This window comes from Anabrus simplex, chromosome 5, assembly GCF_040414725.1.
Source record: "Anabrus simplex isolate iqAnaSimp1 chromosome 5, ASM4041472v1, whole genome shotgun sequence".
In the NCBI taxonomy this organism is placed as follows: domain Eukaryota; kingdom Metazoa; phylum Arthropoda; class Insecta; order Orthoptera; family Tettigoniidae; genus Anabrus; species Anabrus simplex.
This window is the reverse complement of record NC_090269.1, coordinates 284,041,039-284,055,244: the sequence shown is the minus strand read 5'-3', so window position 1 is coordinate 284,055,244 and position 14,206 is coordinate 284,041,039. Positions and strand designations below refer to the sequence as shown.

General features: G+C 40.7%; 1 protein-coding gene across 7 annotated transcripts in view; it reads right to left on the bottom strand.

The window, feature by feature from the left end:
- MESK2 (misexpression suppressor of KSR 2) overlaps positions 1-14,206 on the bottom strand; it is a 666,835-nt gene that overhangs the window by 160,038 nt on the left and 492,591 nt on the right. For all 7 annotated transcript variants that reach the window (XM_067147420.2, XM_068227618.1, XM_067147421.2 and 4 more), the window contains one exon: positions 13,703-13,823. In XM_067147420.2, the coding sequence (XP_067003521.2) occupies positions 13,703-13,823 (121 nt within the window). The remainder of the gene's footprint in view (positions 1-13,702; positions 13,824-14,206) is intronic.

Genomic DNA, 14,206 nt, shown 5'->3' with positions numbered 1-14,206 from the left:
AGCTCTTCGTACTCCCAAGAAATCCAACGGAGAGGCTAATTCACTAGTTTCTAAAATAAAGAAAATTTTAAGAAAATTCTAACTGCCGCCACCTGCGGCTAAAAGGAGAACACCATACCCTCTAAAGTTGGTTGTATAGAAACTAAATTATCAGATGGGATATTCGAGAAAGGGCTAGGATTCTCTCATCAGAATGTGGAATAGCAGAATACATCCGTGCCCCCTTCGAATCTTTAGTCCTCCGTCGCGACGCCTCTTCTTGTTTCTCGACCCTCCTGACCTTAGTGGTAATTATCTCAGCGTGACACCGGAATTAGTTTTTGAAGAAATATAGACGTTCCCCAAAGATTCTGCTTCGGGCATTGACGGTATCCATCCTCAACACTTAAAAGATCTTACCCGTAAATCAGCTGAGGATGCCGGAAGATGATCTCCAATCTATTATAAAATTATGCAATTTAATTTTCAGAGAGCTTTTATTGATTCTGCCTAATTTATCAAGTCTCTGTTCTCGAATTTAGGCAAAAATATAGAGAGATATATCATATGACTGAGGGAAGATATTACTGGAATGCTATGAACAATAATTTAAACCCTTCAGCATCTCTGGGATATGATAAACACCCATCGAATTTTTGACTCCTTGATTCTGTCATGTCTATCAGACACTGATCGAGCACGACATCTCGCTCTTCGGGAAAAGGAAGCAGGCTCCTGGCTTAAGGCTTTTATATCGGCCAATGTGGGTGGACACATGGACAATACATCATTTAAAATCGCAGTCGGCTTACGTGTTGGTTGCAAGATATGCCAGTCACATACTTGCAAATGTGGAGCGGATGTCCACGTTTACGGCCGTCATGCTTTAATTTGCCCTAGGGGTGCTGGGCGATTTTCAGGGCACTGTTCAATTACTGATATCATTAGAAGAGCTTTTACATCTATCGATGCCCATTCTATTGCGGAACAGAGTGGCATTAGTCGTGTGGAAGGAAAACGCCCTGATGGTCCGACTTTAGTCACATGGAACAAGAGCAGATCTCTCATGTGAGATGCCGCGTGCGTAGATTCTTTACCACCATCTCATCTGTACCACATTTGCAAGGCTGCTGGCTCTGCACCGGAATTGGCCTTACCTCATAAAAGGACAAGATACAAGACAGTGACGGACAACTGGAAGAGGATAGGAATTGGTGTCCAGAGAGGAAATGTTGCCAGCGTTATGAGCACGTTCTGCTGGGTGACATTTTCTATCTTGCTTTTTAGACTTTCGAGGCTGGAGCGAAGCACCAAGGATAACAGCAGAAATGTTCCATAGTGAACCTATTGAACCTTCATCTGTACGTTTTAGTTATTATATATAAGATAAAATAAGGTAACAATATTACATTTTCTTTATTGCACTAGCTAAAATTAAACATACGGCTCTTTCTATTTCGGACCTCATCATATTAGATCTACCACATGAAGAAAGCTTACATATTCCTAATGATATCAATATATCACTTCTTCTTCTTCTTCTTCCTCCTCTACAGCTTTTCCCAATTCCACGCGGGTGCGAATCGAGTCGCACATGGGGATTTGGTCCTAAGATTCAGCCAAGAAGACGGACAATATCAATATATCACTACCAGGTATATCTTCGTTTCTCACCAAAAGAACGCCATTGGAGACAGTCTGATGACGATTCCGAAGATTTCAGAGTTCATCTACAATTCATCTTATAGGAAGGTGAAGTAGTTATATAAAGAGCAAAAAATAAGTTACTGCCATTTAGGAAAGACCTCAGATTTTTTAAAAAAACTCTGATAAAGATAACATTTTGGAGAATAGGACGTCTTACACGTACTTTTTGAGGACCCAACCAACCTCTGGGTTGATGAGTTAAAATAGTCTGTCTGGCACACTAAAGCGGTGTTACTTTCTACGCGACTGCTGAGCTTGTATCGTATCCCTCCACGGCAGAGATTCCCATTCCGGGTCCTTGAGGGTTAATTAAAGTGCCGTGAGATTGGGAGTGGTGAGGAACGGTATAAGGTCATGAGGTCCATTCTGCTTACAAAGGAAATGACTTGGTAATTCCTGGAGGGTCGGACATAACCACTCTGTCCCACTTAATGTCGAGGTTACGCATAGAAACCTCTTATCTTCCACTTTTCCCCACACCTGCATGGTCTGTACCAAGATTACTTCGCTCGGCATTTCACAATTTGTAATGCTTAGCTGAGAACGGGTCATCTTTTCGTACTAACATAGTCGCTATCTAGGAGGGCTCGTCTAATGGTTTCATTACTAACTTTACCTGCAGAGTGGAAACAACTGAACGCCAGCCTGCACAAGTACATGAAAACAAGTGTCAAATCTACAACTCAACCATCTCGTTGATTGGTGCTAGAGGGACAATGCCCAAGGGATCTATTTTTGTAATGAAAGAAAGATTCGATCCGACACACATTACTTTATTAGTTAACTAGCTGATGTACCCGTGCTTCGCTACGGAATTCTACATTGTATACAGCATTCTAGGTTACGTATTTAACACGTTGTGAGGAAGATTGTATTAAATTGGATAGCTCTTAACGTTACCCTAGAAACGCGACGAGGAAGTCACCAAACGTCTTTTCTCATATGAAGACTGGGTTCGGGAATTTTCATTGTGTAATGGTAGGCCTGCCCGCCTACCATCAGTCACAATCAGGTTGGGGAGTTTTCATTATAATGGCAGACACTCACTCTCCACCTGCCTTTTTAGATCCTCAGAAAGACTCTCCTAGTGGTTTTCCCAACTGAAATGAACATGGGTCATTACAATGACGTCAGTAGGAATGGCGCGATTAAAAGCAATGCGTTCATATGAAATACTCGATCAAATGAAAAACCACACATTTCTTCACGTTTAACGAACAGTACTACGCCGCCGATCTAACAGTGAAAGTTCCACAGCTGGAATGACTAGGCCGCAGACATCCGTGATCCGTGAACACTATTCGTTCCTTATCGGCGGGGGGGTTCCAATATTGGAGAGTCCCACGGCAAAAACTATGCCCGTTTACTTATCTGTTTCCTAGGAGTACCCGATGAGTCGGAAAATCTCAATTCACTACACTGGCGGGGGAAAAAACTATCTGACTCGGAGGCAAATTTTTCCTCCAAGCCAGAGGAGAAATAGATGCTAATTTGGAATAAAATGAATGCAGATTTAATAAAAGTGAAGAGGAAGGAGCTTTTCTTAAGAAACGGCCTTTTTTAGGTTGAATTTTGAGTTATTTAGTGAACTGTCGTGCTATAATTTGGAATAGGCTTAAATAGTAATTCTAGACCACTCCATACTACTGCGAAGGGAGTCTCTGCCGTTAGTGCGCACATTGCTCATTCAAAACAGCGCGTCCGAGTAGGGATCGAATAGCTGGAACATTATGATGAACCAGTGTGTTACGTGCCAGCAGTATCAGAAAGTGTATGAACCAGAGGAATGGCATGCTTATCTAACTCCCCAGCTATTTCCCGCCAATATTCAGTCAGGCTGTTATACTCGGTACGCAGCAGTAATCCCATCTATCGGAGTTGAGTGTCAGCATAAGAGACAAAGAACATCACAATGGTCAACGTAATGTTATCGTTGATCAATGTTATGCGCTTTCGACACTGTAGACCTTCACATTTAGTTTTCTTCCGACTCTGAAATACCACTCTTATCATAGTCGGTACGGTAAAACTGAATAAAACATAAATGATCGGAAATTGTATTCTCTATAACTTTTGTTACATAGTACTATTCGATAGGACCAATAACATAGGTATTTAAAAATTAAATTTTAGGCGCCTTCCCCTAAACTACCATTTCATCCAGGGTGAATAAATAGCTTATAGCTTTATTATTCCCCGACTCTATATACCGATTTTCATTAAATTCTATTAACCCATTTTCTCGTCGCACGGCGTTGATATGGACTTAGCAACAAAAATACAAATTCATGAATATCTGTGTTCTTATACCCGATACGGTAAAAATGTATTAAGTCATAAATGATCGGAAATTTAATTACATATAACTTTAGTTTAGTAGTATTTATCGATACGACCACTAATAATATAAATACTTGAGAATTCCATTTTAAGCCTTGCCCTAAACTACCATTTCACTCAGCGTTAATAAAATTATTTATGGCCTAGATTGTAGTGGCTCATTCCCCGACTTTACATGCCGATTTTCATTGAAGTCTCTTCAGCCGTTTTCTCGTGATGCGTGTACATATATACACAGACAGACAGACAGACAGACAGACAGACAGACAGACAGACAGACAGACAGACAGACAGACAGACAGACAGACAGACAGACAGACAGACAGACAGACAGACAGACAGACAGACAGACAGACAGACAGACAGACAGACAGACAGACAGACAGACAGACAGACAGACAGACAGACAGACAGACAGACAGACAGACAGACAGACAGACAGACAGACAGACAGACAGACAGAAATTAAGGAAAAGTAACAAGTGCATTTCCTTGTTACTGTGGACATGACCGTTACAGAAATACAAAATTCTGAGCAATGTACAGACAAAACTCTTATTTTATATTTGTATAGATAAATCATAGCCCATCTTTGTTTTTTGAAAGGTGATAGGGGTTACAGGAGTGCCTCAAGATTCCTGATAGGTCGAAGAGGTGTCAAGAGTCGAAAGAGATTAGGTTCTCCTGCTGTACGGAATGGCCTACAACGGAGATAGGAGTTACGTTCTGAATAAAACTAAGGAGTCAGACAACATAAATTGACTCAGTATACTTCCATAATAAATAACTCTCTACGTAACACAAACATCACACTGCGTATTCCACATCTAAACATACAAAGGTTCTATCGTATAGTCGCATATGTAAACAGTGAAAAATGCTAGTTACAGTACTGTCTGGGGAATATATTAACCAACTACTGTTTATAATATAAAGAGAGTGAATAGCGGAACTGAATTAAGTAATTGGCTGTTAATAAAGTAGGATTTCCAGTTGGGTTAAAGGACTGAAGTCTTGTTTTGGGAACCGCCACTTCATTTAAAGGTTCGGGGGACAAAGTTTTCTTGCCAATCCATTAATCGTCCGTAACATAAAAAAAAAAAAAAAACGTACATTCTTACATTTTCAAAATATTAGCAAATTATTGCTGTGCACTCGGAGACTGCTCTTACCTTCTTGGAATGAATATCTGTGGCCGAAATATGCCTATCCATAATCGTGTTACTGCCATGCTAATAATGCATGGTTAAAGGCTGCTTAGTTTGAATCGCGATACAAATCGCCTAAATCGTACGACATGGAGCGTCGAACAATTTTTCCTGCCCTTTAAAAACCCTGCTCCACACTATTTCTGATTCACAGAAACAGCTGTGGGAAAGGAAGGTCTAGATCGAAGTAGAAGTCAGCTAGATGTCAACTTGATAAACTTATATTGAGGCGGCAGGGCCATATATTATTATTATTATTATTATTATTATTATTATTATTATTATTATTATTATTATTATTATTATTATTAATGTGAAGTAATTCCTTTAATTTTAGATGTTAGTGTGCACAACAAAATGCATTTATGACAGGAATAGTGGTCTATTAAAGCATAGACAAATATTGGCCTAATAATAAATATTCTCAATTTCACAGCTACTCATCCAACCACACTTTCGGAACACGGACAAAACTGGCACACACCTATCAATACCGCTTCATGACACCATAAGGTGCATGGACTCACTTGTTATTTCAACAGCACGAGGACGGAATATATTATCTTACTCCGTCATAGGGGACCTAATATGCTAGTTTCAAGCAACGTTTGGTAATTGGGTAAGTTTTAACTTGTCATTCAAAACAGCTATACAGTATTACGTAAATTGTACACCAGCATTTCTTCAACTTACGGATGTATCCAAGCTAATAATAATAATAATAATAATAATAATAATAATAATAATAATAATAATAATAATAATAATAATAATAATAATAATAATAATAATTGTACCGGTTGGTACACCCCGACCCCGCAAATTTAAATTGTGCGCCTACAAGTAATCCCCTACAGGAGAAACCCTGAACTTTAATAACTGAAGCAACTCTACAGTTGCCCAGAAGATGTCACCACTGTAAATTTTGTAATTTTGAAGTGTTCTGAACGGTGTCTATTTCGATTTGTGTTTGTTTTGCCCTGTATCAACAAGTGTGGACATTCTCTTCTAGATGTCTCTACAGAGAAAAGACTACGATTGTGCACTCTGGTGCGAAGTGAAGGGACTGTTTTTGAAGAAACTTTGTATCCATAAGTTTGTTCTTTGTTAAATTTCTTTCTTTCATTTTTTGGGTTGGCAATATTGATCTCTGTTTCCGCCAGTTTTGAATTCAGCCAATACCGAATTTTCTACATTAATTTTCCTCCAATCCTAGGTTTCTTGTTCATGTTGTGTGTAACTTTTGATGTTAGCCAATAAAGGGAGGGGGTGTGGCGCTTTTATTTCATGAAAGGTCTCGAAGCTTCCTTGTGGGTAAAAACTGCTGAGGTTCATGGCTCGTTGCCACTCCATCGACATCTTGCTTAGTGTGTGAATATGTAGCAGGGGGCGGGAAGCGCCTCTTTCTTCGGGCAGCAGTTCATCAACAAGGTAATGGCCGTTTAATAACTTTATTTCTTGCTAGCTCTGCAGTTTAACCCACGGGGCAGGTTCGAAACTTTTCTCATGTAACCTACCTTTAAAATGTAAAGACATTTGGTAAAAATTCCGACTCTTTAACTACAAATTGGGATAGAGAGTGCCTAACCCTCTCGAGCTCCCACTCATATTGTTTTGAGGTGACTACGTTTTCATAACCGATTTTCTTCTTTCTTAATGTAATAAAGTTTTCTTATACGAGTCACCTCCCTAGTATGAGATTAGCCCTTGTGTAAGCGGCCTAGAGCCGAGTAGGTTTTAATAGTGTAATGTAGGAGTGCAGGCTACGCCTCCAGTCATTTTGTATTTTGGGCCATTTAATTATCCTGTTCTTTTTCGGCCGAGGCCCAGTAGATTGGGTACTAATACCCCTGTTTCATTTGGTGCGGTAACGGCAATTGATTTGTAAGGTCGGGTATGCCTTTAATAGGCTTGACAGATAGAGAGCGGGGCAGCTCTTTATAGTGTTGTGGTAAAAGGGCCTTAGAGAGGCTTGAGATGTAAGATTGGGAGCTAATGCTCCATGTAATTAAGGGTGTTCTGCCCTTTAGTATTATTGTTGTTGTGAGCTGAGAACTCAGAAATTATACTTGGGGCTCGAAGCCCAGATCTTGTAATAACCCCCGAAATCTTGTGATTTCTTTGTACCTGATTTTGGCTTGTTGTTGACTTGTTAAGTTTTCAAATTCTATGTCACCACTGTTAAGTTTTGAAAATATAACCTTTGTTGAAATTTTAATTCATTTTTCGACCTTGTAGTTAGACCCATTCCGGCCCGCACCTTGGACAGAGGAGCGTAAGCAGGCCCACTCACAAAGAATGAGGGAAATTTGGGCTCTAAAGAAGGCCATGTTCAGTGTCAAATGCAACAAGACTTAACGTGGTCCTTGATGGCCCCAGCGAATTATATATATATATATATATATATAACGGTCACAGTATTGACTAAAGTATTAAAAAATGTTGTCATGTGACCACAATAACCGAGTGTGTTGGCCATGTGGTTTGGGTCACGCAGCTATGAGCTTGCATTCGGGAAATGGTGGGTTCGAACCCCCACTATCGGCAGCTATGAAGGTGGTTTTCGGTGATTTCTCATGTTCAAATCAGGCAAATGCTGGTGCTGTATCTTAATTAAGGCCATGATCGCTTCCTTCCCGGTCCAGTCCTACCATTGTCCTATTTCATCGTCGTCGTAAGATCTGTCTGTGTAGATACGACGTAAAAATAGCAACAAAAATGTGTAGCCTATATTCATTATTATTATTATTATTATTATTATTATTATTATTATGTTAATAAATAATCTATATATTAAAAGAAATTACTAAAACAGCTTTGGCAAATCTGTCCGTCCGTCTTACTGGACCGATTTGCTTCATTTTTGTTTTATTCTCTCCTGAATTACTGGCCCCCTGTGGGTGGGGGCGGTAGAATAACACCCACGGTATCCCTGCCTGTCGTAAGAGGCGACTAAAAGGGGCCCCAGGGGCTCTGAACTTTGGAGCGTGGATTGGCGACCACGGGGCCCTTAGCTGATCTCTGGCATTGCTTCCACTTACTTGTGCCAGGCTCCTCACCTTCGTCTATCCTATCCGACCTCTCTTGGTCAACTCTTGTTCTTTTCCGACCACGACGCTATTAGGTTTGCGAGGGCTAGGGAGTCTTTCATTTTCACGCCCTTCGTGGCCCTTGTCTTCCTTTGGCCGATATCTTCATTTTTCGAAGTGTCGGAACCCTTCCATTTTTCTCTCTGATTAGTGTTATATAGAGGATGGTTGCCCAGTTGTACTTCCTCGTAAAACAATAATCACCACCACCACCACCACCACCACCTGAATTACCTGTCGGTGAATCATGAGACATTGATAGGTTTCTTAAGTTCAGCCAACTTTGAGTAATCTGAAATCAAATCATTAAATGATCACTCCAATAATTGCAGGTGAAAGCTTACCCTAACCCGCAATACATTCTGTACTTAGCAGGTTGCTAAGCGACTAACATTTTTTTTTTCTTTTTTCTATTTGCTTTAAGTCGCACCGTCACAGATAGGTCTTATGGCGACGATAGGATAGGAATGGCCTAGGAATTGGAAGGAAGCGGCCGTGGCCTTAATTAAGGTACAGCCCCGGCATTTACCTGGTGTGAAAATGGGAAACCACGGAAAACCATCTTCAGGGCTGCCGACAGTGGGGCTCGAACCCACTATCTCCCGATTACTGGATACTGACCGCACTTAAGCGACTGCGGCTATCGAGCTCGGTACTAACATTTTCATTAATATTCTGATATAAGAGATTTTCATCCTTAGTAATATCATTGCATGCAGTCGTGTTTGATTACTGCCTGTCAAGCCACAGAGTATACACTTCCTCTGATCAGGGAAGAATACTGTACTATTCCCTGCTAAATACTCTTTGATGCTCTAACCTTCCCCAGTTTCCAAAATATATTCAACAGATGGCAGAGCGTTCCTAATAACTTGCATGCTGCTAAGAGGAAAGATCTGCGTACAAACAGACCCCATCATAACATACGCCTTAGACATAGTCTGGGAACACCTATCGAAGGATAACCTAGCTACCTACCGTATATCTTAACAAAATGTTCTCTGCCTGGAAGAAAAACCCCTCCTTCTAGACTAACTTATGAGCTCACAAGACAACCGTTCTATACAGTAGAACGGCGATTAAAAACGCCATTGCCGGGCTGAGTGGCTCAGACGGTTGAGGCGCTGGCCTTCTGATCCCAACTTGGCAGGTTCGATCCTGACTCAGTCGGGTGGTATTTGAAGGTGCTCAAATACGTCAGCCTCGTATCGGTAGATTTACTGGCACGTAAAAGAACTCCTGTGCGGAATAAATTCCGGCACATCGGCGTCTCCGAAAACCGTAAAAGTAGTTAGTGGGACGTGAAGGTAATAACATTATTTATTATTATTATTATTATTATTATTATTATTATTATTATTATTATTATTATTATTATTATTATAAAAATGCCGTTGCCTTCTACGACACAATGCCATGCTTTACATCAAGAACTGCAGGTTTCAAAAGCGAATATATGGATAGACTTTTACAAAACAGACAGCACAATGACGTCAGAATCGATCAATTCTGACTACGAACTAGGGCTTCTTATTAAATATTCATAAAACCATTGAAAAGGGCAGGGAAAACATGACTACGACAGGCATATCAAGACGAGTTATCTGACCTATTTATAATGAACACTGCGAAGCTGCATGGGTTCTCTAGTTAATTAGTAAACAATCATCGTGTTATATAATTAATTATTATGTTAATAATAATAATCATCATCATCATCATCGAATGGCCTCAACTACCCAATACAGGCATTTTGATTTGACGTCTTTTGGGTTGGATGCGCGTCAGTTTCGAAGTTCCATTGTTTACCAGACGGGGCAGTAGAAGGGTCTCTTTTGGGCGATCTATGGCTGAGTTTTAATTCATTTTGGCGGGTAAACATCAAATGTGCCAAAATAGATCTTTTTCATGAGGACCCTAGTACGACATGGAGTGTCGAATGGGCACTTTTACGCAGTTGAAAAATCTGGCTTCCTCTGCCGAGTTTGAACCCGCGGTCTTGGAAACCCGAGGCCGACAATCTATGACTGATCCATGAGAATACTGCGTTGTTTAGTAGAAGTGTCCGACTGCTTGGTTGAATGGTTAGCGTACTTGCCTTCGGTTAATTCCTACGGCTTGTGTTTGTCCCAACACATATATCTTCGTATGCATACATCACACTACGAACCACCACAATACAATAGTAATAAAATAATGGCGTGTGGCCTCCGAAGAGTCTTGGTCTTCCGAGTTGACGCCGTATAAGCGACCTGTGCATCGGTGAGGACTGGACCCTACCCATGATGAAATCTTATTCTTAAGATGGCACACATACCCAGCCCCCAAGCCATTATAATTAACCAATGATGGTTAAAATCCCCGACCCGGCTGGGAATCGAGCCCGGGATCCTCTGGGCCAAAAGCGTGCAAGCTAACAATTTAGCCATGGAGCCGGACACAATAGGAGCTGCCTGGCCGAGGCGGTAAAGGTGTGCTCGGTTCACCCGGAAGGACGTGGGTTCGATTTCTCGTCAGGAAATCGAAAAATGTAAGAAACGAGACTTCCAATTTCGGAGGTGCATGTGGCCCTTAGGTTCTGAGTCTTCACAAAAAAATGAGCATCAGGTTAATTCCTAACCGCTCTACACCACCAAGTGCCGAGATTATGGATAATGGAAGTCTTCACCTTCCGACCCTTCGAGGGCCTTCATGACCTGTACGAGATGACTTTGCTTTGCTTTGCTTTGCTAGCCGTACACAATGCAACAGTGAATGCATCCCTTCACATAGCGTTGGCGTTAGAAAAAACGGCATCCGGCTGGATGTGGATCCACATGCGCGACACAGTTCGCACCCGTGACTCCAACATGTGGGAAAAAGTGGTCAGGAAGAAGCAGTAAGATGTTTCAATCGTAAATTAGTATTTGTAAGTTCTTTTATTTTCATAAATCTGATTATAAGGAAGAGATGGCCGAACATCAAAATAAAGGAACCATTTTTTGAAAACAACGAAAGGAAATCAAGGAGAGAAGCCGTGGCAATCTTATAACCGGTAATCACTATATTGTAGCATATGTACAACGCATCAACAATTTCAATACAGTTCCTGCACAATTTCACATTTTGCATACAGAGGAATTCTACAACGGATAAGGACATCTTCCTGATACGTCCACAACAGTCAACTGCAGAACAACCTGTCGACGATGTATTGGAATGTTTGAAGAGTAATGGAATGAATCCAAAATCTATTAGAAAACAACATCAACACCAACTTCCCTGCGATACTTTAAGCAGGAATGTAACCAAGGCAACCCCTCCTTCCAGACACATCGTGGCAAGAGACCGTTACGGAAAGAACACAATTTCAAAGAAAATTTCCAACCATTGTATGTCCAACCATTGTTCCGTTCCTCTACGGGCTAGGGCATGAAGTGAGATGAATCTTCGTAGCGAATTTTTACGACCGTACGTCAGCCTCATCAGAGGAGTTAATGAGATGAAATGAATGGCGTGATCTATGATAGTAGGAAGGAAGATGGTGAAGCCCGATGCCGGTACAAAGCCATTATTATCAATAAATGTTAACAAAAGAATCGTTGAGATAAATCTCTGCAAAGCAAAATCAAATGCCATTTGAAGAAGAGAAAGTAAAAACAGATTTAAACGAACAATGTTTTTCTACACAAACGAGCAAGGAAAGAGGGTTGTGGGTACACAAATGATTACATTGTGGAACTGAACAGCTGAAACTGTTCACACCTGCAGTATTACGATTTAATGAGAAGAGTAATCAGTTTATTCTGCAGCTCTCTGCGAGCAACAAAGCTTGTTACCATTTCAATCACCATGGAAACAGGAAAACAGGATTCGGGAGATATCTAGTAATACACCAGCATCATGTTCCTGAATAGCACATGATAAGGCGGTCTACTAGTCCAAACCTGCTTCTTCATTCAGTATGGGAGGTATCGATATCGAGGTCATCAGTACCATTACTGAAGCAAGAGTTTAGACTCCTCGATGAATCAGTAATAAAAGGTGGGATTATCACTCGCTCTTAACATTAGTTATGGAAGAACGAATAACAGGTGCAATCTGTCGAAACATGAGGGTATCGGGCAACGAAAAGGAAAAGCCATGAAAGGCAGAAAGGTTATAAAGAAATGGAAATAATGTCAAATGGAATTTACTCGTGTTTGTAACACATGCCGAATTAGTTGTGAACTTCTACGGATATTTCGTACCCAATTCTCAATTTTAGACATTGCCGTAGAGACAGGCAAAGAGAGAAACGTCATAAATTTGCTAGAATATATTTATTATATTACTATATTTAAGATTATATGTAAAATTAGCAAAACACACTCAGTATGGGCCCAAACTGTCAAAGGATAGCGTGCCTGGCTCTTGTCTGGAGGTCCCGGTTCGATTCCCGGCCAGGTCAGGGAGTTTTACCTGGATATGAGGGCTGGTTCGAGGTCCACTTAGTGTACGCGAGAGCAGCTGAGGAGATATCTGACTTTGAGATAGCAGTTTCGGTCTAGAAAGCCAAGAATAATGACCGAGCGGATTTGTCACGCTGGCCACACAACACCTCGTAATCTGCAGGCCTTCGGGCTGAGCACCGGTCGCTTGGTAGAAAAAGGCCCCCAACGCTGCAGCGCCATGGGAGATTATGTGTTTAACGTAGCACTAATATATATAGGATTTAGGAGACGATGCGATAGGAAAGGGCGACGACTGGGAGGGTAGCGATTATGGCTTTAATTCAATTATAGTCCCAGCATTAACGTAGTATGAAAGTGGGAAACCACAGAAATCAGTTTTCAGGCTTAGCGAAAGCCCGGTTCGAAGCCATGTTCCGAAAGCAAGCTACACAACCAGTATTGCACAGCCAGCTCGCTCGTTATCTTGTGACCTTTATTGCTGAATAGTTTAGTGTACAAAGGCAACTCTCGCACAGTAACAGAAAATGAAAAATGCAATTCGGAGAGAATGTTGACAATATCGGAGGCCGCCCTGGAGAAGGTAAACCAAAATATTATCTCACGCTACAACGTTTGTCTGCAGGTTAATGAAGAGAATTCCCAGAACTTGCTGTAGTATGGTGAGTTACAGTACCGTAATTCCTTTTTGTTCTATCCGATTAATTAGTAACCGTTGATAGGTTTTCCTACGGGCGATACTCAGTGTTTTTTCCACTACTCGGTGTGCGGCAAAGGCGAAGAGGATGTGATTACTCACCTTGTAAAATGACATGGCTTCCTTCGGGCCAAGCCAACCCCCTTACTATAGGTACTTTCTCTAAATAAATTAGCGATTTGTCACACAAACACATGCAATATCGCTTCGTTCTCTACATATTGTATTGATGTGTTGTGGTTCAGTACTCACTCGTCTGGTAGAGTGGGAGCACCTTCTTCCTGTCCCGGCGCGTTCATGTGGTACACACAGAAGTTCTCGAGCAGAACACGCATGTCGATGAAGTTGAAGAACGTCTGGAAGCTGGAGACGTCTGTAAAAAGATGATAATAATAATAATAATAATAATAATAATAATAATAATAATAATAATAATAATAATAATAATAATGGTTTGTTATTAGGAAAAATGTCGTGAAAGCAACAATTACACAAACATTATACGATACGAAAATACCGGTAATAAACGGGATACTTCAGGTAAAGATAAACAAATTTTGACCAAAGTAAGTCTCAGACATCTTAAAGACTTCTTTCTTAGACAGCCGAATTAAAATAGTCATTTTTCGAAACTAATTTCAGTTTCCATGTTATATTTTTACGAACTCTTGCTTTAAATTTGAAACATTCGAAATTAAGACTTTTAATTTTAATTCATTATAATTATTCACCATTTCGCAGCTCTTTCTATTTCAG